The sequence below is a fragment of the Salpingoeca rosetta genome, assembly GCF_000188695.1.
Source record: "Salpingoeca rosetta unplaced genomic scaffold supercont1.10, whole genome shotgun sequence".
Classification (NCBI taxonomy): Eukaryota; class Choanoflagellata; order Craspedida; family Salpingoecidae; genus Salpingoeca; species Salpingoeca rosetta.
In genome coordinates, this window is record NW_004754924.1 from 456,585 (window position 1) to 482,042 (window position 25,458).

Genomic DNA, 25,458 nt, shown 5'->3' on the forward strand with positions numbered 1-25,458 from the left:
TGTGTGTGTGTGTGTGTGTGTGTGTGTGTGTGTGTGTGTGTGTGTGTGTGTGTGTAGTGTGTGTGTGTGTGTGTGTGTGTGTGTGTGTGTAGTGTGTGTGTGTGTGTGTGTGTTTGTGTATGTGAGCATGTGTCTGTCTGTCTGTGTATGTGTGTGTGTGTGCTGTCATGCACCAATTTCGCCTCACCTCCAGCCTCTCACTCGCATGCTATCCTGCCGCCCCCGTCATGTCAGGAGCCCCAACATCAACATCAACCGAGACCCACGCTGGGGCCGCAACCAGGAAGTGCCCTCCGAGGACCCGCTCCTCAACGGCGAGTTTGGCAAAGTGCGTACGCGGGACTGTCTGCTGTTGCTGGTGTTCGTGTGTGTGTGTCTGTGTGTGTGTGTGTCTGTATTTGTGTCTGTGTCTGTGTGTGTCTGCGTCTGTGTGTCTTGTCCTTCTGTCCCTCTGTTTGCTTGTTTGTTTGTGTGTGTGTGTGTGTGTGTGTGTGAGTGCTTGTGATTGAGAACACCTTTGCTTCTGTGTGTGCTCTTGCTTGCGCCTGCCCGATCCTTGTCATCAACACACCGCCTCCTCCCTCCTCACCGCTCTTCGCTGGCTGTGCTCCCAACAGCTGTACACGATGGGTCTGCAGCAAGGCGAGGACAGCCGCTACACCAAAGTTGTTGTCACGCTCAAGGTGTGAGCCTCCGAGCACTCTTCCATGCTTGCAAGCAACCTTTCGAAGAAGCAAAGCAGATTACACTTCGACACGCACCTACACACACCACACACAACACGCCTCTTCAAAACTCACAGCTGTGGCACCTTCGTGGAAATGTATGTGTGTGTGTGTGTGCGTGACGTCTTTGGGTTTAGCACTGGGACGCATACAGTCTTGAGGACAGTGATGGCTTCACCCGCCACAACTTTGACGCAAAAGTCTCAAACTTTGCTCTGATGGTGTGTGTGCGTGTGTGTGTGTGTGTGTGCGTGTGTGTGCATGTGTTTGGCAAGTATGCAATTGCTGGAGTACACTGGTTATGCTTGAGTGTGTGCTCACATGTGCGTGTGTCTCATTTTCTTGTGTTCAGGACACGTACTGGCCGGCTTTCAGGAAGGCTGTCATGGAAGGAAACGCCAAAGGCGTCATGTGCAGGTGAGACGCAGCATTTAATGTGCATGCATGCATGTGGTATGTGTACCTTCCCATCTCATTCACGCACACCTCATAGCTGCTCACACGTTGTGGTTGCTCTGAACACCAACCGCCGTCCCCGTCCCATCTTGCACGTCATCAACACCACCCTCATCATCCACCACCTCTCCACGATGTACTCACCTCACCCCCTCACCCCATTCCCATCATCGCGCGACTCTGATCACCATCACCACCGCCAACAGCTACAACGCCCTCAACGGCCGCCCCACGTGTACACATCCGCTGCTGACAAAAGTTCTGCGCGACATTTGGAAGGTGATGCGATGCCTGAGCTCGGTGATCACGGGTGGGAGGATGCTTATCGATGCTGGTGTTGTCGTGAGGTGGCCTCTGGGTGGTGTACCTCTCAATCGCACACATTCATATATGTTGTTATACAGCACACGAGTGCGCCACTGACCACCCGCTCACCAACCAGCCCCTTACCCCGACGCTCGTGCCGTTCAGTTTGACGGGTACGTGACCTCGGACACGGGCGCTATTGAAGACATCTATGCAAAGCACCACTACACGGCCAACGCGAGCGCTGCTGTTGCTGCTGCTCTTCGCGATGGCCGGTGCGATATGGACAGTGGCGCCGTCTACCATGACGCTCTCCTCGACGCTGTCAACAGCGGGTACACATGCACTCGCGCGTGCTCTGTGTGTGTGTGTGTGTGACTGTCTGTCTGTCTGTCCGTCTGTGCGGTGTCTGTGTGTGTGCGTGCGTGTGGGTGTGTGTGTATCTGTGTCTGTGTCTGTGTCTGTGTTTGTCTTTCTGTCTGCGTGTCTGCGTGTCTGTGTCTTCGTGTCTGTGTGCCTGTGTGCTCTGTGCAACCTTTGCCCTCCTCCCTACCCCTTCCCTTCTCCAGCCACTAGTTCATGTGCCTCGCCATACCCTGTGCAACCTTGCGAATGGCAATGAGCAGCGAATGCAGCATGGACGACGTGGACAGGGCGCTCTACAACACGCTGAAGCTGCGGTTTGAACTTGGGCTGTTTGATCCCATTGAGGACCAGCCCTACTGGCGCATCAACGCGTCCTCCATCAACACAACATATGCACAAGACCTCAACATGAAGATCACCCTCGAGTCCATGATCCTCCTTCAAAACCACAACAACGCCCTCCCATTCAAGAAAGGTCTGTGTGTGTGTGTGTGTGTGTGTGTGTGTCTGTCTGTCTGTCTGTCTGTCTGTCTGTCTGTCTGTCTGTCTGTCTGTCTGTTGGTGGCCGCTGCTACTTGATGCCGTATTTGTGTTGGCTGAATGGACGTGCATTGCAACTTACCTTTGCCTCGCTCATTCCACTCCTTTCTCTTCTTCCCACAAGGCTCATCACCCTTCCATCTCCCCATGTTTCTGTTCCGTCGTTAGGCCGCAAGGTTGCTGTGATTGGACCCCACATCAATGCACAGGAGGCGCTCGTTGGAAACTACCTTGGGCAGCTGTGCCCGGACGACTCATTTGATTGCATCACGTCTCCCCTCGCCGCGATTGAAGCCATCAATGGCATGAGCAACACCGTCTCAGCAATGGTGCGCATACGTGTGCGTGTGTGTGTGTCTGCGTGTGTCTGTGTGTGTGTGTGTGTGTGTGTGTGTGTGTGTGTGTGTGTGTGTGTGTGTGTGTGTGTGTGTGTTATCTGTGTGTCTGTGTGTGTGTCTGCAAGCTGGCTGACAATACGACACATCATCATCAGAATCAGCACACAACATTTCTGCGACAACGCCATTGAATACTCCGCTTGCCATGGTCCTCAAGTATCACACACACGCACGCACACATATGCGTGTACCAACGTGCTTCAATACTTGTAGGGCAGTGGCGTGCTTGCATGCACGGATGCGTCCATTCAGGAGGCCGTCAATGTCGCAAAGGATGCCGACTACGTGGTGCGTGTGTGTGTGTGTGTGTGTGTGTGTTGATTGTGGCGCGTTGTCCCTGCACGTTGTTTTAGTGAGTGTGGATGAGGTCCTTGTATGCTTCATGTTTGTACGTTCATGCAGTCGTTCTAGTGGTTCACCCACCCAATCGCCTTCCATCAGGTTCTGCTCATTGGCATCAACGACACAATTGAGGCAGAGAGCAACGACAGAACAAGCATTGACCTTCCGCAGTGCCAGCACAAGCTGACGGCAGCCATTGCGCACCTCAACAAAACTACTGCTGCTGTTCTCATCAACGGTGGAATGCTTGCAATCGAACAGGAGAAGAAGCAACTCCCAGCAATCATCGAAGGTGCGCGCTTTTGTGCCTGTATGTGCGTGCTTGTGTGTGTGTCTGTGTGTCTGTGTGTCTGTGTGTCTGTGTGTGTGTCTGTGTGTCTGTGTCTGTGTCTGTGTCTGTGTTTGTGTCGTGTCTGTGTGTCTGTGTGTGTGTCTGTGTGTCTGTGTCTGTGTCTGTGTCTGTGTTTGTGTCATTTGCTTACGTCCCTGCCTCAATTGCCTGTGCCGGGTAACCCCCCCCCCTTCCCCTCGTGCTCTGTGCACCATGCCGCATGTCTGCGTCATCAGCGGGTTACCCCGGTTTCTATGGCGGCGCCGCCATTGCCAAAACCATCTTCGGAGACAACAATCACCTCGGTGGGAAGCTGCCCTACACCGTGTACCCTGCAGACTACATCCACAAGATTAACATGTCTGACATGGAGATGACGAACAGTCCAGGCCGCTCGTACCGCTACTACACCGGGCAGCCCCTCTGGTCAGCTTTGGCGCCGTGTGTGTGTGTGTGTGTGTGTGTCTGTGTGTGTCTGTGTCTGTGTGTCTGTGTGTGTCTGTGTGATGAATGCTTTTGTCACTGGTTTCACAACATTCCCAGCCCCCTACCTTCATGAGGACCGCCTTCTCAAACTCACTGTAAATCTACACTCCCCTCCCCTTGCCCCACATCACCCATCACGTCCACCCCTCAGGCCATTTGGGTTTGGCCTGGCGTACACGACGTTCAGTGTTCAGAGCCCTGGGCCAAGCGCATCCACCTTTGCCACCGGCAGCAACACATCCTTCTCTCTGCCCGTGCATGTTGTCAACACAGGCAAGCGGACAGGCGACACAGTTGTGCAGGTGTACATGGCACCCGTCTCACTCCCACACCGCAGTTTCTCGCTGAAGAAGCAGCTGATTGCCTTTGAGCGCGTGCACCTCACACCGAACCAGCGTTTGGGCGTCACCATCCCGCTCTCCGCCGATGTGTTCAACATGGTTGACCCTGTCACAGGCAACGTCGTGTCCACGCCTGGCTCGTACCGCCTCGTGGTCTCCGACGGCGTTGCGCCTACTCTCCGCTTCTCCGTCTCTCTTCACGGGGACGAAGTCGTTGTCGAAAAGTTCCCGTCTGTCTGAACACACACGCGCGCGCACGCAACTCCCCGTGTGTGTGTGTGTGTGTGTGTGTGTGTGTGTGTGTGTGTGTGTGTGTGTGTGTGTGTTTGCATGAATGTGTGTATGTTTGTATGTGTGTGTTTGCATGTGTGTGTTTGCATGTGTGTGTGCCTTTCTTTGTCGCTTGCTTGTTGTTTGCTTTGCTTGTTGTGTGCGTTGCTCGTTTGTTTGCTTGTGTTCTTTGGGTCGTGTTTCGCATTCGTTCTGGTGCTCGTCATGTTGTGCTTCACTTTTTGTCTTTCAGCGCATGTGCTGGATCGTCTCCGCATCTACCTCATCTGTTGTGACATCATATGTGAACCACTACCGGTTACTCCAGTGCGGCCTTGCGCTTTTCAATTTCAATCACCAATACATTGTTTACTCACAGCCACAACACTAAATTCTCTTCGGCCAAAATGTCAAATCACACATACACGTGCACATGCCCGCAACAGCAAAGCCCTGCAATCACCACACCACCACCGCCGCCGCCGCTATCATCATCACCATCATCGTCATCGACATCACCATTACGCCTTTGGAGGCCAAATTGCCTTCAACACGTCGTGCTCTTCGCTGTCCAGCCACGCAGCATACTCCCGCAACAGAACTGCAAGCAAAAGCGCGCGCGCACACACACACACACATACACACACACACATACACACACACACACACACGCACACGCACACACACACACATACACATACACACACACACACACACACACACACAAGCGCGCGCATCCAAACCATGATGACGAGTAGGAATGTGAGTTGGGTGTGCCACGGACGCATATTCAAGGGCTCAGGAACAGCTCAGCTTCAAAGACACAAAGAAGCACTCACGTACACACACGCGCGCGCGCATGACACGTATCAGCACACAAGTGCGTGAGATGAACTCACATTTTGGATCCTTGGCAAACGCTGCGAGCAGCTCACGTCGCGTTGAGACCTTTGCGTTCATCAGAGCCGACAGCAATCGCGTCACACGCTCCTGAACCCGCAGTAACAAACGGAAAAGAGGTGAGCGCGTTTACGTGCAGTGGGTGTTGCAGTGTGTGTGTGTGTGTGATGTGTGCAATGTGATGTCTGTAATATGTTGTGTGCAGTGTGTGGCGTTTGCCTGTGCGTGTATTTCGGTAGTCTCTGGAGTGCACGAGCACCATGCCTCAGCTATACACACACCTTTGTCCAGCTCTTGCACATGATGTCTGGGCGGTTCAGAAGTTTGGGTGTGAACTCCTTCAGCTTCTCAACCACCTGAATGCATCACAGTGGAGAGTCATTCATGCACACGTGAGCTGCAACCGACGTGTGTGCACTCCAAATCGGTTCACGCACACACTCGCACACTTACACACACGCACACACTAAACACACTTTCCTCACACACACACACTCAACACACTTTCCTCACACACACACACACAAGACACACTTTCCTCACACACTCAACACACTTTCTTCACACACACACTAAACAGACTTTCCTCACACACTCACTAAACACACTTTCCTCACTCACTCACTCAACACACTTTCCTCACTCACTCACTCCAACACCAGCACGAACCTGGCCAGCAAGGAAGGCCTTTGCAAAGTGTTTGTATCGCTCGGGCGACTGCGGGAACGAGACCTCCTGCACGGGTAGCGGCCACTCGTGTGTGCCGTATGTCGCCGTCACGTAGCAGCGCATGTCATCCGCCTGCAAACCAATACGAGGCGAGCAGTACGCGTGAGGTGTGAGAAGGAGACGAGTAAGGCGGAAGAGATGTGAGCGGTGTAAAGAGGGCGGTGGGGGGCGTAAGGCTGAGAAGAGCGGAGTAAAGTGGGAGGGAGGATGCTTTATCACACTTTTGCGAGGCACGTGTGCACATGCTGTGGTGCGTGTGTGTGCGACGCTTCTCCCAACAAGTGGCAGGTGGGCACCTTCGGGTCGTAGCGCGGGGACGGGTCCTCGAGCGGCTTTGAGTAGTTGCAGCACACTGGCGCAAGCTTCGGGATCCACACACGCGAGATCACTGTCACATCTGCCATGATTGATGCACAGACGGAGAACAACGAGTGAAGACGATGGCAACGTGAACTCAGAAGTTGTTGGACCAAAAGCAGCAATGACCAGTTCGAGTGTTCGACAGACACACACGACGACGCTCTCGACGCCACCTCCAACAGTTACCCTTCCTCCTTCGCATTGATGTCCCCACCACCATTGCAACAACCGATAACATTGATCACCACCACAGCAACAACAATAACAACTTGACCAACGACGACAACGACCAGCACTGCGCTCTCACCCTTCATGAAATGGCGCCCTTTGGACTCCATCAAGTTGTGGAAGACGACAAATTCGTTGTTCGTTCCGTACAGCGCGGACGACGGGTGGATGTACACGAGGCCTTGCACGGCAGTGCAGCGGTAAGCGGCAGAGCGTGTTGCTGTCCCGGCAACTTCGCGTCGCGCCACGTGATCGGGGAACGCAGCCAGCGTGATCTGCCTGATCTGTGTCAGCACGCTGTTGTCCGGGACTGGGAGCGCTTCGAGCGGCTGCGATTTGCCAACGTCGATATCCGTCTTCTCAGACGCATCCATGCTCGACGACTCTGCATATGCACAAGAAGACACACACACATACATACAACACGCACATCCACACAACCACATACACACACACAACCACATACATATATATATATATATATGCACCCGCACATATTTATGGAAGGGTGGGTGTGGTGAGCAAAGGAAGGTTGAGTACGGTATGGGTCACAGTTGGAATTGTTGAGCAAGCGAATGCAAGGCCTGAAACGAGAGAGAGAGAGAGAGACGGAGAGAAGAGAAGCAAGAGTGGCCAGTCAGGAGTATAAGCTCACCGCCAAGTGCCATCAGTTGTTGCCTCAGCTTGCGTGTTTCCGTGATGGCTTTGCTGCGCACATGCATACGCGCACAAAACTCCTCCAGATCGTGGCCTCGTTTGATTTCTGCACATCGCCAACGACAACAAGAACGCCGTTAGTGTGCATGTGTGTGTGTGTGTTCATGTACGTGCATGTACGTGCATGTACAAGTATGCACGTGAAAGTACAAGTATGCACGTGAAAGATACGTTCATTGTCTGCTAAACAGTGGTGGGTTTGATGTCTGCTAGATTGTGTGCTTGCATGCCCCTCGATCTCCACAAGCGTACCAAAATCGCAGGCGCCCAAGACCGCCAGCAAGACGGCAAAGTCCGTGTCCTTCTGCACAGTGACAATCAAATCAGTCCAGACACGCGCGACCACGACTGTGAGACACGACTGCAACCACCAATCACACACCCTTGCTTCACTCCTGCCGTCACAACACGATGACACGCATGCCTGTGCAACACTTGATGTCACATCACGCATCAACACGCCAGCAACGAACCTGCCGACCGATGGTTTTCCACTGCGAGTTTGAGACCTTCACCAGCGGTGGGGGCGTTTCCTTCTTCTGCTGCTTTTTCGCGGCTGCTGAGTCATCGGATGTTTTCTCCTCCTCTGGCCCAGGGAGCTCAACGTCTTGCGTGTGCAGCAGATTCTAATCACGATTGGTGATGAATATGTGTGTGTGCGTGTGTTGTATCGTGTGGAATTGTGAGATTGGTCGTGAGTGCATGCACAGTCCAGCCCAAGAAGCTTGCAGTCCATACCTTGACTTGCATCCACAGGTCCTCCCCAATACACATAGGCACACACACGTGCACAAATGCACGCACACACGCACGCACGCACACACACGTATGCACACACACACACACCTGGACAGTGAGAGCGGCAACAATGGCGACAGCGAGTTCCATGCAGCCATAATGCTTGGCCAGAGCGAGCATCTTGCCGTAACGCGGCGCAACCGGGTACCTGAGCAGTTGAGGTGGTTGATTGGATGGAGTGAGTTGGATGGGTGGTTGGTTGAGCGAGTAAGTTGGTTTGTGGTGAAAGGAGCGAATGTGGCGATTCAAGCACCAGTCGAAAACTAGACAACAGCATGAGCAACAACCAAACACCCATCACAGCGGCAAACAAGGACAGTGTACACGATTGAACACAACACGCCACACGCCCGTCACCGCACTACACAGTACCCAGTCACGCCACTGCTCCAAGCACTCACTTTGAGATTGCGCGGCCAATGTTGGTGATGAATCCCTTTGTGTCGAGGGCATTGAGCTTTCGCAGCGTTTGCTCACCATTCTACCCACAATTGTGAACGCATTGCATGGTGATATGTAGGGCGGGGTGCGGAGGTGAGTGTGTGTGGGGGGGTGGGTGTGAAAAAGAGACCGAGAGAGACGAGAAGTAAAAGAGAATGTAGGAAAGAGGCAGTGTATGCGTGTGAGCAGAAGAAAGAGCGCGGTCAGGTTGAAATGCAGTTTTGAACGAATGGGACCGACACCACACAAAGCAACGACACATACAACAACAAAACTACGCACGCCCTACCCACCTTGAGCGAAGCTCTGCTAGGCGGCGTTGGAAAGGGAAAGTTGATCACCTTGTCAATCCCCATTGCCTTCATCTGCAGAATGAGCCCGTCTGCCGGCAGTTTGCAAATCTCGGGCTCACTTTGGACGGAATTGCAGGGCATTGCGCTGCTGTGAGTGAACGAGACCACGTGCAAACGCACACACACGACAGAATTGTCGCTTCTATCACCACATTCACATCACACACACATCACACGCACACATCACACGCACACATCACACGCACACATCACACGCACACATCACACATCACACGCACAAAACACACAAACACACAAACACACAAACACACAAACACACAACACACAAACACACAAACACACACAAACACACACAAACACACACAAACACACACAAACACACACAAACACGTACGCACACGCACGCACGCACGCACCTGTGCTCGGCGAAAAAGTCGTTGAACACAGCGGAGGAGTAGAGGCGATAGCAGTGGCCAGGGCCCGTACGACCAGCACGACCAGCTCGCTGCTTTGCCTGCAGGTACCGCGTGGCACATGGCGTTTAGGGTTGGGGGAGGCGTTGTTGGTTGAGGTTGAAGAGTATGGCCAAGCGACCGTGTTCGTGGTTGCAGTGCGCGACGCATGCACACACACATACACCATAAACGCGCACACGTGCACAAAACAAACCCAGATGGATGCAGCATGTTGAAGCAAGCAAGCACGAACAATGAGGTGCCTGGTGTGCAATTAGCAAACGCACCGATGCCTTCGAAGTCCAGTCGACCTTGAACGACGTTGCGCCCGTCATGGGATCGTACAGCGCTTTCTTCACCTGAACACACACACACACACATGCACGCAATGACGACAATTGTGAGCAGGTTCGTGTCTTGACTGGATTGAGCGAGCGGAGGGCGCCCTCGCCAACTCTCTCACGCCGTGTGTGTGTTTGTGTTTGTGCGTATGTGTGTTTGTGTGTATGTGTTTGTGTGTATGTGTTTGTGTGTATGTGTTTGTGTGTATGTGTTTGTGTGTATGTGTGTGTTTGTGTTTGTGTATGCGTGTGTGTGTGTGTGTGTTTGTGTGGAAGCAAAACAAGAGCGTGTGCCAACGTACAAGACCCGTGTCGAGAACGTATGTCATTCCAGGAATGGTGATGGATGTCTCTGCCACGTTTGTTGCGATAACACACAGCCTGAACCCTTTTGGTGCTCGTTGGAACACCTGAGAAGCAGAGATGACCCAACACGAGGTTGAGAAGAACAATCATAACGAAATGCGCACGCACAGACACACACACACACACACACACATGCCGCGTACACCATACAACATCCAACACCACATCACACAGCAGCTACGCAGCACACAATCGCAGGCACATTCCCACCTTTGCTTGGGCCTTCTTTGAGAGGTTTGAGAAGAGCGGCAGGACATACAGGGGCTCATCTTCTGCCAGCTGCGTAAAGGGTTTGCTTTGTTTCACCGCACCCACGCCGCGCGCAGTTGGCCCTACACCACTGCCACCACCATCCCCATCATCATCATCGTCCTCACTGTGCTCGTAATCGTCGGCTTCGTCGTCGCTCGCATCAATGTCGGTGTCCTCCCCCTCAACCTCAAACTCGTCCTCGTTCCGAGCAAGCTGGCTCTCATCCACGGCCCCATCGCCATCATTGTCGTTGTCGTTGTCATTGTCATTGTCGTTCGCCGTCTCGTTTGCGCCCGTGTCCATGGCTTTCGCTGATGCGTCTTGCGGCTCTTGAAGGTCCTCCGGCTCCTCCTCCTTCACCACAACATCACCTTGTTTCCCCTTCTTCTTTCCTCCTTTCTTCTTCCTGCCCTGCACCCCTCCTTGCTCGCCTGCTGCTGCTGCTGCTGCTGCTTCCTTCTCCTTCTCCTCCTTCTTCTTCGCGAGTGACGCTGGGAACATTTCCCGCAGCTTGCGGCACGTCTGCAAAATCTCAGCCTGCATCGTTCGACAAGTACACACACGTGTGTGTGAGTGTGAGTGCGTGTGTGTGTGGGTGCGTGTATGTTGACAAAGCGTGTACATGAGAGATGCACCACACAGCAATCGCGAGCTTAACGGTCATGGTCGACAATCACAACGACGACCGCGACCACACTCAAGACACTAGGGCCGGGATGGCAGCGCACCTGTCCGGTCATGAAGACGAGAATGCCGCCTGGTGGGAGGCGGCGGTGGATACGCGACACCTGAAGTGTAAAAAAAAAACATCGTGTTGGGGGCAGCCATTGTTGGGCATGTTTGGACACGTGGTGAGGATCGGCTCATGTGTGTGAGTGTGTGCATGTGAGTGTGTGTGCATGTGAGTGTGTGTGCATGTGAGTGTGCATGTGAGTGTGTGCATGTGAGTGTGTATGTGTGTGTGCGTGTATGTGTGTGTGCGTGCGCTAGTGTGCGTGTGTGTTCAAGTGCCTGTGTGTGTGTGTGTGTGTGTGCAAACTGTGGCAGTTGTCATGCACACAACACCAGACGTACAGCTTTGGTGACGGAGGTGACGGGGTCTTGGTCCACGCGCGTGCGTTTGCTGATCGTGAAGAACAGCAGCGAGATGATTGGAATGTGTAAGAATGCATCAATGGCGCATCACAAAATATGCGAGAACACCCCCCAGCTGTGCTCAACATTGCCTACACACACGCGCGCGCGTGCGCACACACGCACACACACACACATACGCACGCACGCACGCACAACTTCGCCCCCACGCCACAGCTGGTGGCGTGTACCTGAAGTGGGTGGTGACCTTGTACTGGCGGGCATCAACTTCGAGCACGGGAACGCGAATGTTGGGGAAGAGCAGCGCATTCTGCGTAAAGTCTGCACAGGCACAGAAAAGCAGCAATGATGGCGAGGGTGGTGGTATGCGTGATGGTGATGATAGTCGGTGAAAAAACAAAAATGAGGAAACCTGTTCACAACAGCAGCAGCAGCAACCACAACCACCACAACCACCACCACCGCCACCACCACCACCACCACCACCACCACCACCACCACCACCACCGCCTCAGGACGAACCGGCAACGCGGAGGGTGGCGGACATGATGACGAGCTTGAGTGGGGCAACGACTTGATCAGACTTGGCGCCGTGCAGTTTCTGCACATGCACACACACACACATGTACACACGCACATGTACACACATGTACACACATGTACACACACATACACAAGCACATGTACACACATGTACACACATGTACACACACATACACAAGCACACACAAGCAAACAAGGCATAAGCAGACAGGCACGCGTGTGTTGCAGTGATAGGGGTGGAAGGATGTGGTGAGATGAAAGCGTGCGAGCGTGGTGCAGAGCGCACAATCAACAATCGCAACACAAGAATACCACGGGTTGCATCACCAGTTGCACCACAAGAACAAAGCCACACTGCACTACAACACGAGAACACGAGAACAAAGCCACACTGCACTACAACACGAGAACACGAGAACAAAGCCACACTACACTACAACACGAGAACACGAGAACAAAGCCACACTGCACTACAACACGAGAACACGAGAACAAAGCCACACTACACCACAACACGAGAACACGAGAACAAAGCCACACTACACCACAACACGAGAACACGAGAACGCAGCCACACTACACTACAACACGAGAACACGAGAACACGAGAACAAAGCCACACTGCACTACAACACGAAAACACGAGAACAAAGCCACGACAGCACGAGCACGGGATGCCAGGCTGTCACGAACGGACCAGCGAGTCACGGTGCATGCGTTCACGGAGGGGGATGATGCGCGAGAGGAGACCGATAACAATGTCCGTGTGCATGGAGCGCTCGTGCGCTTCGTCAATCACAATCACAGAGTACTTGCGCAGCGCAAAGTCTTGCTCAATCTCCTGCACAGTTGGTAGTGATTGGTGGTGGTGATTGGTGGTGATGGTGGTGATAGTAATGGGGATGGGTTTGCGGAAAGGGCAGTTGTGAGAAGTGGGTGCAGGGAAGTTCATGTGTGCGTGTGCAGAAGCAAAGAAAGGCACTTTTGGTCAGCCATGCAACCACCACGTCACATACACGCATTATCAACATGCAGGTGCGGGTACAGGCAAGTGCGCACCTTTTGCAAGACACCATCGGTCATGAACTTGATCTTCGTCTGGGCCGTCAGCGTGTTCTCGTAGCGAACCTGTTGCAAATGGCAAGCACATGGCCCGTGAACGCGTTTGCACACAAAGGCACATACATGCACACACGTGCACATGGCACACACACACCACACCACCATCACCATCACCATCACCACCACATGCCACCACCACCACCACCACATGCCACCGCACCTGGTAGGAGACGTCGCGTGGTGTGAGTGCAAGCTCCTCCGCCACACGCGCAGCGACGCTGATGGCAGCAATACGGCGGGGCTCCGTCACGCCAATCAGCAGCTGCTGCCCGCCATACCTGCAACGCACACACACACACACACACACACACACACACACACACACACACACACACACACACACACACACACACACACACACACACACACACACACACACACACACACACACATATATATATATATATAGTACGGTTGCCCATCGTGTTATGAGCAAGGGAGCGACGTGGTGATGGCAGGCACGATTCATCAGCACACCCACACGCACACCCAACACACATCAACCCCATCCCCCACCCCTCCCTGTCTTCCTTCCACCCCAAGCGCTCTCTCGAACCCACCCCTCACTCTCGAAGCGAACGCACCCTTGGTTGTATCCTGCCTCGTACAGAAACTGCGGAATCTGCGTTGTCTTGCCGCTACCCGTGGGGCCGCAGACAACAACAACGCTGTTCTCGTTGATGGCCTCCATAATCTCCTGCTCCTGCCCAACAACAGGCAGTTTGGCGCGAACCTCGTCAATGGCTTGCTTGCGTTGCACCAACACAACACGCCGGGTCAGCCCTGGAAGGCTTGCGCTGGTGACCCCAGCCTTGCCTGCTTGCCTTCCTTTCTTCGTTGCACCGGCTGCTGCTGCTTCTTTACCCTTGCTGCCGCTTGCAGTGGCGTCCCCATCATCGCTCGTTTCCCACGCCTTTGCCAGCGCCTCTGCATATGACACGTCCTTGTCTGCACCGGCAGCGCCGCTGTGTGCCTTTCTGCTTTCGCTCTCTGCCTCCAGCTGTGCCAGTTCCTCTGCCATCTCCTCATCGTCGTTGTGGTCGTCGCCACTGTCTGTGTCCTCGGCATCGTCGTCGTTGCCTTCATCCATGTGCCCGCCATCGCCCTCGGTATGGTGGTGGCTGGCCTCCTCGCGCTTGACGGACTGCATCAGCGCGGCAACAGAAGCGGCATCCCTGTACTCGCCGATCCCGCCGGTTGCCGCCAAATCAAGCTCCTGCTGCGCTTCGCTCTCTTGTTCGGCCTCGGCAAGTTTGCGCAGCCGTGCCGCCTCTGCTCGCTGCTGCCGGCGGGCCTTCCGCAACACCTTGCGTCCTTGGGACAGCTGTGTTGTTGCCGCCAGCTGCTGTGACTTGTCCTCTGACAACCGGCGATCAGCAACATCCTTCAGCAGCCCAGACAGCTCTTGCATGTTTTTCCTGTTGTGGCAATCAATGTGCGGGTGCGGGTGCGATGAATTATTAGTATTGTGTGTCTGCGCGTGTCTGCGTGTGTCTGCGTGTGTCTGTCTGTCTGTCTGTGTGTGTGTGTGTCTGTGTCTGTGTCTGTGTCTGTAGCTGCGTGTGGCGGTGCGTGTTTGTCTTGATGCGTATTGTGTGTGTGTGTGTGTGTGTGTGTGCGGGTGTGTCTGCGGGTGTCTGTCAAAAACGTGGGGGCACCCCACACACATCACACAGCACATGCGCGCACATACACGCACATACACGCACGCACTTTCGCTGAAGCTTCTTTTCCAAGATCTTGACTTGGCGGCGACTCAGCAGTGGCTGCACCTTCTGCACTCGTTCACATACGCAAGGCAAGGAATGAGGATCTGGCAAAGGCAAGCAGGGTTCCGTGTCCATGTGCACTACGCACACTTCCCGCACACACGCCATGCGCACACCACAAACACATGTGCGCAAATCGTGCACTCGCAAGCAGCATCGAACCGGCTTCTTGTCCTTCTGCGAGGACTGCCGGGCCTTGTCATTGTAGCGTCGCTTCTTGTGATGCTCCATCGTGCGTCGTGACGTGCGGCTCCAACAAACAAAACACGTGGGTGCTGGCGCGACTCGAAGAAGCGTGCGAAACACCACAAAAAGTAGTAATCCAATCGTGCACACACTCCTGCCTCCTGTCGTGCTCCAACCAACCAACAACAACAATGGCTGATGATGTTGGCTGCTGTGGCTCGGGCGAAGACACGCCCATGACGTTCAAGGAAGGAGGTCAGTGGTGTTTCTGTCTCTGTGTGGGTTCGTGTGTCAGTGCTGTTTATGTGTATGTGTGTGTGCGTTTCTGTGTCTGTGTGTCTCTCTCTGTTTGTCTATGTCTCGATGTCTTTGTGGTTGTCTGTGCATGTTCATACCCTGACGTGACCACTCATACCCAAACGTTTGCTCTGCATGCACACGCCTCCGCGCGGTGCGTACCTTTTTGTGTGTTTCACTGCCGATGTGGCACAGAGGTGGTGAAGCGACTGGAGCCATGGGTGGCGGAGGAGCCGCTGCAGCTGACCACGGCGCAGCTCAAGTACGATGAAGCCCAGGCCAAGCTCGCAGGAAACAAAACGCCTGCTGCGGAGGACCAGGTGCTGTATTGGGGCGAGCGAGACGACCAGGATCGACCACACGGGTTTGGCCGCTGCCTGTTTCTTGGCACCCTGGACGCCTACAGCGGCGAGTGGCGGCACGGCCAGTTCTGTGGCCTTGGCCTCTACCGGTACAACAACCACAACCGCTCCACCTACGCCGGCTACTTTGGCAAGGGCAAGCCGCACGGCCTCGGCTGCTTCATGAACATGGGCCGCAACGAATCCTCCATCCACTCATCGTCCCTCGAGCAAGCCACCTCAGACCTCCAAAGCACCGTGCGTCAATATGCGCGTGCGTGTGTGTGGAGTGTGTGTGCGTGTGTGTGTGTGTGTGGAGTGTGTGTGTGGAGTGTGCATGTGTGTGCATGTGTGTGTGTATGTGTTCGCGTTTAGGTATTCGCATGTGCAGCAAACACCACACCAGGCGCCAGTGCTCACACATCAACACAACACGCACTTTGTCCCACCATCCCCTCCCCCCCCCCCACACACACACACCCTCACAGGGCGGTCACTTGAAGCTGGAGCGACTCGACTTTGAAACAAAACGCGTGCTCGCCGGCAGATTCCACAAAGTGCGCGCTCGCCCCAGTGGCTCAACAGTAGTGCACTGCGTCCTGTTGTTGTCACCGCTGCGTTGCAAACACTCCGCTCATACGCACTCCATCCACTCACTCACTCACTCACTCCACACATTCACTCACTCACTCACACACTCACTCACACACTCACTCACTCTCAACCAGGGCGCGTTTGCGGTACACGAGCAAGAGCCGTCTGCGTACTCGACGGCGCTCAAGGTGCAGCGTGACGCCATCCAGCTAGAGACGTGGATCAACCAGGCACTTGGGGGCACTGATGAGGAGGAGGAGCAAGACAACGCAAAGACGCGCGCAAACCCGCGCCCAAAGCACGACCCCACCATGCCCGACTACTTTGACGGCACGTCGCATATGGACATGGCACACCTCACCCCCGGCGAGACTTCCCAGCTGCTGCGGCTGCTGCACCGCTGTGCCGTGTGCTGCAACCTGGGCTTCTATGGCCCGGAGAAGCGCGAAGAGATTACGCGCGGCAAGACATATCGCCAGTGGTTCAACCGCGGGTTTGAGCTCGTGCAGTCCCTACCAGCCGTGCTCAGCAGCAACGGGACGGGTCTGGAGCTGGACACCAGCGCGTATGTTGGTGGTGGCGCCCACTCCTCCTCATCACGCGGTGGCAGCGGCGGTCGAAAGGGGCGAACGCGCCATGCCCTCGACAGCACAAGCAGCTACTCTGGGCAGCACGACAGCACATCTGCTTCATCCGCCACCCACACAGGCACAACAGGCAGCGGTACGGGCACGGGCACGAGCACTGCCAGCACGGCCACGGGAGCATCATCGTCATTATCGTCGTCGTCGGCAGCGCCAACGCTCGGCGCACGTGTCAGCAGCGTCTCCATGCACGTGGAGGACGCGCAGGGCCTGCCCGTGATGCTGTGCATGCGCGATGCATACCGGTACAAGGTGACACCCGCTGGCGCGGAGCTTCGTGACCCATACATTGGCGCCGAACGCTTCATCATCACCTTCCTCTCCCCGCCGCTGGGCCAGGACGTGAGCGAGCACGCCCTGCGCCAGCGCGCGTCCCTTGTCAGTGTAGACTTTGTGCTCAAGCTGCTTGGTGCGCAGGTGCAGGTGGTGGTGACTGGGCACAGCTATGGCGGGCTCATGGCACGCATCTTCACCGAGCGCGTGCTGGATGCCCTTGAGCCGTCGCCCGAGTACGTGGCGAGCGTGACTGCCAAGACGTCGCTGGGCCTGTTTGGCGGCATGTTTGCAGGCAAGCGGCAGCAGGGGGACGAGCACGATGACGACGCGCAGGGCGTGCCCACGTCCACGACTGCAGGGCTGTCGTCATCATCATCACCAACAGCGCCTTTGACTGGTGCGGCCCGGCGCCGCGACTCAAACCGCACCTCAAACCGCAGCTCGCAGCGCTACAGCGCGGTGGCGGGCCAGCGTGATGGCGCCACAACAGCTGCTGGGACAGATGGATCGACAACAGGAACAGGTTCAGCAGCAACCGGCAACACCAGTGGCGGTGCAGGGACGACAACAGGGTCCACCGCCACGACAACATCGTCAGCAAATGGCGGTGGTGATGACGAGCATGGCAGCGAAGAAGCGCGTGCTGGCGAGCTGCCGGAGCATCTGAAACTGGCACAGGGCTTGTATTGCGTCACGTTTGGGGCACCCCCACTGCCGACGCGCCGCAAGACGCTGCGCACAGACTGGATGCTGTGGGCGCGGGCGCACGTGCACCAGGTGTACAGCACGCAAGACCGCGTGCCGTACATTGCGTGCGCGGTGGCGCGGCGTGAGAGCTCCCAGCGCAAACTGCACAGGGTGCTGTGCCAACACCGCGCCGTCGCTGCCCAGTGGGACGTGCAGGAGTACCTGGATGAGCTTGATGTGCGGCGGTATCGTGAGCCCGTGCATGTGCACCAGCAGACGCTGCGCGAGGTTACAAACACGGTCAAAGCTGGGCTGATGGGCGTCAGCGTGTGGATCCTGGATGAGGAGGACAGTAGCGGGGACGGGGTCTTGCAGCTGGGCACCCCAGCCAAGCTGGAAAGCATTTGGGCGCGAACAGGCAGCAGCGTCAGCACCAAGATCACCCGCATCTTCTCCCGCAAGAAGGACATTGACATGTACCTGAAAATCTGTTCTAGTCTGCAGTACCACAGCATCGCCACGTACGCCGAGCACATTGGCAACGAGGTGCAGCTGCGCCAAGCCATGACCCCAACACCACCCACAGCCGGCAAGACGCGCTTGCTTGCAGGCAACGGCCCAGCAGCTGCTGCTGCCACCGCCACCGCTACCGCCACTGGCAAGAAGCAGGAAGACGGTGGTGGTGACGGCAGCGAGAACACACCAGGTGCAGCCACCACAGCCACAGAGGCGACGACGGCGACAACCAGCGCACTGGCGCCACCACCACGAAGTGCAAGCGTGACGAGCGGGGCCGGAACAGACGCTGCTGATGAGTCATGGCGACCGCGACCAGGCCTGGACGTGGAGATCACGAAGAAGGTCGTGCACCTCAAGGACCGCACGCTGCACCTGTGCCTGTACGGGTGGAACCTCTCGCACATCCGCCGCATTGATGTGCTGACGCCGCAGCACGGCACAAGACGCGACCACCACGGCCGGCACAGCGAGCACGCGGCACAGCACCAGCAGCAAGGGGACGCCACGGGCAGCAGCGGCGTCGGTTCTGGCAGCGGCAACGGTGGCGGTGGCGAGCACGATGGCGTGTCCATGCAAGACCGCCACAACCACCACCGCAAGAAGGGCAGCGATGGCGGTGGTGGCGGTGGTGGCGGTTACGACCACGGTGACAGCGGCAGCGGTGCGCAGCACGTCATCTGTTTCCGTGAGTTTGGCGCTGACGACGATGGCAATGCCCGCGAGTCCATGGTGGGCGGTGGCGATGGACAGGTGGCCCAGCAGTCCGCCCAACACTCCCACCAATCGCCGCAGCAGAATCGCTCCTCCCGGTCCGCAGGGACACTGCCCGGTGCAAAAGTGCTGACGAAGCAATCATCAACAGCGGGAACGCAGCACCAGAAGCAGCAGCAGGAAGGACAGGCAGACAAGGACAGCGAGGGCGACATTGTCCTTGTGGATGTGTATCGCGATGAGTCACAACTAGACATTGATATGGAGCTCAACTACAGCAGCCAGGCCAGCTCCATCCTAGGCATTCAGGCGTTTGGCGCGTCCGTTGCCTGCAAGCTCACGGACAAGGTCGTTGACCTCCGCATCACGTCCGTGTTCAGCGTGCAGGTCATCCCCATCACCGCCGACGAGCTGACGTCCAACTCAGAGAAGGTGAAGCTGTCGGAGTTCTTCTACCTGAAACCCTCGGACGAACTTGCACGCATGCTGTTTCTGCGCATGGTACTACTGCGCCAGGCCCACCTGCGCCACAAACGGCTTGTTGCCGAGACGGAGGCGAAAGAGAAGGAGAAGGAACGCGACGCGCAGGCCACCGCAAACACGAACGCTACGGCCGCAACACAGGGCAGTGGTGATGGTAATGGTAGTGGCGGCGGCGGTGGTGAGGAGAAGAAGCAGACGACGAACAAGAGCAAGAAGAGCAAAGACACCGGAGGTGGTGGCGATGGCGGCATGCTTGCTCGGGTCGGCGCAAGCGAGTGGAACGACTTCTGGACGCGCGTGGAGGAGGTCATTGAGCACGACGCCATGTTCATTGATGAAGCGCGCTCCTACAACTCGCTGCTCAGCATCCTGTACCGCTGGGAGCACTGGGACACGACGAAGGCGCTTGTGGACGATGAGACAGAACTGAGTGGCCAGGGCGTGTCGAGCGGGCACGAGACGCACCACGTGCTGCGGCGGCGCTGGGAGCTGCAGAACCGCGCACGCGAGTACTGGCGCATCGTCGCCAGCACATATCGCGTGTCCGTGCAGCACCAGAACGCCACCCCAGACAGCATCACGCTTCGTGAACAGTACAAGGACGTCAACCGTGTCAAGCTGAAGAACCTCTATCTCAGCGCGAAGCAGTGCGAACTGCTGCACAGTCTGCTTGCAACGGCGTGGCCAGACCACGTGGACAACATTCTCCTGCCGGCCCCGCGCGGGTCTGAGGATGAGATGCAGCCCCCTATGGAGTATCTCTTTGGCGAACTTGGCAGCTACGCCTTTGATGCCGGCGCAGACAAGGTGTGTGTGTGTGTGTGTGTGTGGGTGTGTGGTTGGGGGGTGCGTGGGTGTGTGGGTGTGCGGGTGTGTGTGTTTGTGTGTTCGTGTTGGGTTGTGTGTGTGTGTTTGGGGTAGGTGTATGTTTGTGCATGTGTGTGTGTGTTTGTGTTGGGTAGTTGTGTGTGTGGTGTTTGACTCTTGCGTTTGCATGTGATTGGGCGTGTCAACTGGAAATGTGCTCTTTTGTTTTCCGGTCCTCACCTCGTTTCCGTTTGCTGTATGCTGCGTGCGACGTTGCGACACAAGCGCGCGTCTCTGATGAGTGCGATTGAGAAGATGAAGGAGGTGGATGACCGGACCCTCAAGACGAACGAGCCGCACATGATGAATCTTCTCTATGAAATGGAGGACCTCGTGGACCTCTTCAGCACTTTCTTCGTGCGTGCCTGTCTTGTGTGTGTGTGTGTGTGTGTGTGTGTGTGTGTGTGTGTGTGTGTGTGTGTGTGTGTGTGTGTGTGTGTACTTTGTACTCGTGTACTTGTGTTCTTATTTACTTATTTACTTGTGTCCTTGTGTCCTTGTGTTTGTTGGATATTGGTGTGTTTGCATTGATTTGGACTGACCTTGATACCACTTTGTTTGTGTGCTCCCTCGCCGCGCATCAGGATGGGCGCATTATTCTGCACGAGACGCGGCGTGGCGGCAGCAGGAACACGGACACGATGCTCACTGCGCTCGCCGAGTGGCCCACCAACGCCTTCCTCTCCGTCGTGCGCGTGATGGCTGGCCTCATGCCATCGGAGGCAGAGGAGGAGATGCCTGCGTACCACGTGGGCGCTCGCCACGGCACGCAGATGGCGCTCCCCTCCTCCAAAACAGGGTTTGCAAAGAAGTGTGCTGCTCGACTGCACTTTCGCAAACGCCGCCGCCGCTTCGCCGCCATCAGCGACATTGGTAATTTGTGGTGTTGTTTGTTTGTTTGTATGAGGAATCAGCGTGTTGCTTTGCATTGGGGGGGGGGGGTTGCGTTTGTTGCTATTGTGTTTGCTCAGTCTGCGTGCGTGTGTGTGTGTGTGTGTGTGTGTGTGTGTGTCGTGTGTGTGTGTGTGTGTGTGTGTGTGTGTGTGTGTGTGTGTGTGTGTGTGTGTGTGTGTGTTCTTGCCTGTCCAAGTTCCCGCGAAGCAGTACCATCATCTGCTCTCACACTTTTCCCCTCCCATCTCTCTGCCGCCTTCCTGGGTGCAGGCGAGCGTGAGCTTGGTCCGCTGACGACAAAACTGACGCTCCTGAGCCGCTTCCTTCCGGATACAGAAGGTGAATTGTGGATACAGACGCGCAAGATTACGCACACGTGCACATGGACGCAGGCACATAGACACTCACTCACTCACTCACTCACTCACTCACTCACTCACACACACACTCACTCACTCACACACACACACACTCACTCACTCACTCACTCACTCACTCACTCACTCACTCACTCACTCACTCACTCACTCACTCACTCACTCACTCACTCACTCACTCACTCACTCACTCACTCACTCACTCACTCACACACACACAACACGCCCTGCCATACGCCAGACAACCGCGTGCGAAAGCCGGAGGATGTGGCTGAGGAGCTGCTGGAGGCGATGACGATCAGCGACGTCGACAAACCGAAGCAGCGCGCACACGGCGTCGACGAGAAATATATCGAGTGCGTTGGAAGACCTGCACTGGAGGAGAGGGGAGAGGACTGTGTGTGTGCGTGTGCATGCGTGCGTGTGTATGTGTGTGTGTGTGTATGTCACACTGCTTGATGTACAAATCGCCCTAACTCAGAACTGACCACTGACACACACACACACACACACACACACCATCACCCCCTGCTCCCTTCCCCTCTTTTCCTTCTTTTGTCGTTTTGGTGTCATGTGAGCAGCTACGAAGGCCTGTTGTTCGCCCTTGATCCACAAAATGACCTTGGAAACTTCAAGTCTGAGGGCTGCCGCCGCGTGTGCGAGTCCTTCCGGAAGAAACTTCCTGAAGCCGGGATCCTACCGGCCCAGCGGTCCAACAGCAAGTGCAAGGCGTACATGGACAACTCCTTCAGCTACAACACCATTTGCCAGTGGATTCGTGGCGGTGCGTTAGTCATTGCTGTATTACTCCTGGTTGTGGTCGTGTCTGCTTGTTGTGGTTGTGATTGTTGGTTGTGGCGTTGCAAGTCCATCCGTGATCTTCCCCCACCAACGACCCCTTTGCCAACGCCTCCGTCACAATCAACATACGCTCGCTCACCTGCAACCACCACCACCACCACAACAACAACAACAACAACAACAACAACAACAACAACAACAACAACAACAACAACAACAACAACAACAACAACAACAACGTAAACCACAACACCCTCGTGTGTGCAGTGACTGGCATCCGCCGTCCGCTGAGCCTGAGCCTGACAAAGCTGCCCATCATTGCTGTTGTTGGTCCGCAGCAGGCTGGCAAGTCCACCATCCTCAAGCAACTTGGCTTTGAGGCGCAGATCTACCACTACTCAGGCAGCACCAAAGTCTTTGATGCGTTTCCGCTCGGCACGTGTGGCGCCTTCATTGTCGACTGCTTTGGCCGCAACGAAGCCCTGGAGAGAGACCATCATCAGGTGTGTGTGGGGGGGGGGGGACTGCGTATCTGCGTTTGTGTCTGTTTGTGTGTGTGTGTCTGTTTGTGTGTGTCTGTCTGTGTGTCTGTCTGTCCTTTGGTATACCTGTGCCTGTGTCTGTGCGCGCCTGCTTCTGAGTGTGTGTTCTTCTTTGACTGCCCACCTCACACAAGTCTGCCGCTGTCACGCGATCTGCATGGTACATTTCAGCTCAACGAGCGCGCGCGTCAGGGCCAGTTTGACAAGTTCATCAACACTACGCAGGCGCAGGATAGTCACTACGTCTTCCGTCGTGCCGTCGACATGTATCTCCCATCCCTTCTCCGCCTTGCACAATACATTGTGGGTGACAGGAATTCGCGCGCGCGCGCGCGCGCGCGTGTGTGTGTGTGTGTGTGTGTGTGTGTGTGTGTGTGTGTGTGTGTGTGTGTGTGTTTGTGTGTGTATGTGTGTGTGTCTGTCTGTCTGTCTGTCTGTCTGTCTGTCTGTCTGTCTGTATCACCATGCGTTGATGTGTCTGTTTGCCTGTGGTGGTCTCGGTTGACCATTTCCCTGCTCTCCCCTCTGTGTCTTTATTGGTCGCTCCTCCAACGCCTTGTCTTACCCCCCCCCCCCCAACAATTCACTCTCCCTCGCTTGGCACTGCTGCACAGGTTGTTGCACTCCCGGCCACGGATGGCTTCCGAGATTGGAACACTGGCTTTGAACAGGTGCGTTGCGTGTTGTGTGGCGTACATGTGTGCATGTGGGCGGGCGGAAGCACTTGCGTGTGATCGTGATTACTCAAACAATTGGCTCTCCCTTGCTCACACGCGTGCGATCATCCGTGCACAGATGGCGCTGTTGTTGCAGCACTCGAGCGCGCCCGTGTGCTTCCTCAACACCAAGTTTGACCTTGCCCTCGACGAAGGCTTTGCGCAGTTCAGCAACAGGGACCAATGCTACGAGAAGTGTGCCAGCATCCTCAGCGCACGCTACCGCAATTTCGCCAAACGCCTCCCAGGCCGTGACATGATGGCCCGCCTCTTCTTCCGCAAGCAGGTCTGCACGCGGTGGCATGTGTGTGTGTCTGTGTGTGTCTCTGTGCGTGTGTCTCTGTGCGTGTGTTTGTGTGTCTGTCTGTCTGTCTGTGTTTGTATGTTTATGTACGTTTTGTGTTTGTGTTTGTGCATGTGCACGTGTATGTCTTTGTTTGAGTGTGTTCAATGATTGTCGTGTGGGTGTATCTCTTCGTCCGCCCGCCTGTGTGGGGTTTTGTTGCTGTTGTCGCCTGTGATTGATTGATTGATGCCCCCCTCCCCTTGGAATTTCCCCCTGCATCGTGCACATCTCTCGTCCCTACCACCACTACCAACACCGCTGCCGTGCACACATCGTATGCGTCAGGAGAGCAACCTGGACGTGATGCGTGAGGCCGAGGACCACCCTGCCCTGCGCCACATTCTCTGGTCACAGGACGATCTCCGCATCCACCTCCGCAGCGTGCGTGCCGCCCCCTGCTTGTGTGTGTGTGTCTGTGTGTCAGTGTGTATGTGTTTGTGTCTGTGTCTGTGTGCGTGTATCTGTGTGTGTATCTGTGTGTGTGTCTGTGTGTGTGTGTCTGTGTGTGTGTGTGTGTGTTTGTCTATCTGTCTGTGGTGATACAAGTTGCAGTCCTGCGTGCATTCATGTCTCTTCCGTCAACCCTTGATTGATGTTGCTGTGTGCAGATCTGCGTAACGCATTTGAACCTTGACCCGGAGCTTGTGGACCTTGGCCTCGGTACGCATTCTTTGTGCTGTCTCAGACCAAGCGTCATGCATTCCCACAAGAAACCAGACTCACTCACTCACTCACTCACTCACTCACTCACTCACTCACTCACTCACACACACACTCACTCACTCACTCACTCACTCACTCACTCACCACCACCACCACCACCTGCCCAAAGGCATGGACTCTGCTGAGTTCCGGTCGACGAACATCTCGCTGCCAGCCATGCACTCCCTGAGCGTGGGAGCAGGGAGCACAGGGCACAGCCGCGCGGACAGCAGTGGTGCTGGTGATGGTGCTGGCAATGGCAATGGCGTGAAGAACTTGAACGTGGATGGTGAGCAGCAGGAGCCAGCCTCGCACGTGTGATGTGTGGATGGGCACGTGTGTATGTGTGTATGTGTGTATGTGTATATGTGCGTTTCAGTGGTGCCACTCGTTACTCCCAGCAGCCGTTGCCTCGTTCTCCAGCAAGTGCAACTGTGTTGTAGTCAGCCCCCTCAATGAATGAATGTGAATGCTGCAACACGAC

General features: G+C 55.6%; 3 protein-coding genes across 3 annotated transcripts; 2 read left to right on the plus strand and 1 right to left on the minus strand.

Moving 5' to 3' along the window:
- Positions 1-205: 205 nt before the first annotated feature.
- On the plus strand, positions 206-4,582 carry PTSG_04397 (uncharacterized protein; the record flags this gene model as incomplete). Its single annotated transcript, XM_004994432.1, has 12 exons — positions 206-328; positions 618-683; positions 863-946; positions 1,078-1,142; positions 1,388-1,460; positions 1,653-1,822; positions 2,114-2,328; positions 2,562-2,722; positions 3,005-3,079; positions 3,233-3,425; positions 3,701-3,890; positions 4,102-4,582. 12 exons carry the CDS (start codon positions 206-208, stop codon positions 4,529-4,531), a joined length of 1,845 nt encoding a protein of 614 aa, XP_004994489.1. The 3' UTR covers positions 4,532-4,582.
- A 333-nt stretch (positions 4,583-4,915) lies between these two features.
- PTSG_04398 (uncharacterized protein) lies at positions 4,916-15,295 on the minus strand. The gene is made up of 26 exons (XM_004994433.1): positions 15,154-15,295; positions 14,936-14,997; positions 13,807-14,640; positions 13,383-13,500; positions 13,160-13,228; positions 12,798-12,941; positions 12,080-12,158; positions 11,788-11,878; positions 11,537-11,585; positions 11,191-11,250; positions 10,421-10,999; positions 10,147-10,254; positions 9,791-9,862; positions 9,465-9,562; positions 9,028-9,145; positions 8,695-8,774; positions 8,342-8,441; positions 7,969-8,121; positions 7,748-7,799; positions 7,434-7,541; positions 6,858-7,163; positions 6,487-6,587; positions 6,131-6,262; positions 5,743-5,817; positions 5,461-5,551; positions 4,916-5,162 (listed from the first exon to the last, which is right to left on the minus strand). Exons 1-26 carry the CDS (start codon positions 15,220-15,222, stop codon positions 5,083-5,085), a joined length of 3,828 nt encoding a protein of 1,275 aa, XP_004994490.1. The 5' UTR covers positions 15,223-15,295; the 3' UTR covers positions 4,916-5,082.
- A 19-nt stretch (positions 15,296-15,314) lies between these two features.
- On the plus strand, positions 15,315-25,452 carry PTSG_04399 (uncharacterized protein). The gene is made up of 16 exons (XM_004994434.1): positions 15,315-15,432; positions 15,670-16,073; positions 16,304-16,372; positions 16,544-20,536; positions 20,822-20,953; positions 21,181-21,469; positions 21,761-21,829; positions 22,109-22,223; positions 22,449-22,651; positions 22,936-23,171; positions 23,382-23,513; positions 23,825-23,881; positions 24,006-24,212; positions 24,558-24,653; positions 24,881-24,932; positions 25,105-25,452. Exons 1-16 carry the CDS (start codon positions 15,369-15,371, stop codon positions 25,293-25,295), a joined length of 6,309 nt encoding a protein of 2,102 aa, XP_004994491.1. The 5' UTR covers positions 15,315-15,368; the 3' UTR covers positions 25,296-25,452.
- Positions 25,453-25,458: the final 6 nt, after the last annotated feature.

Bases quoted from the DNA above. Each gene is read 5' to 3' on its own strand.
- PTSG_04398 (XM_004994433.1), bottom strand. From the start codon at position 15,222: ATGGAGCATCACAAGAAGCGACGCTACAATGACAAGGCCCGGCAGTCC. The intron at 8,775-9,027 runs GTGGGTAGGGCG...AATTGTGGGTAG, and splicing joins CTAGCAGAGCTTCGCTCAAG to AATGGTGAGCAAACGCTGCG. The intron at 6,588-6,857 runs GTGAGAGCGCAG...CAATCATGGCAG, and splicing joins AGGGCGCCATTTCATGAAGG to ATGTGACAGTGATCTCGCGT.
- PTSG_04399 (XM_004994434.1), top strand. From the start codon at position 15,369: ATGGCTGATGATGTTGGCTGCTGTGGCTCGGGCGAAGACACGCCCATG. The intron at 15,433-15,669 runs GTCAGTGGTGTT...GATGTGGCACAG, and splicing joins CATGACGTTCAAGGAAGGAG to AGGTGGTGAAGCGACTGGAG. The intron at 24,654-24,880 runs GTGCGTGCCGCC...TGCTGTGTGCAG, and splicing joins TCCGCATCCACCTCCGCAGC to ATCTGCGTAACGCATTTGAA.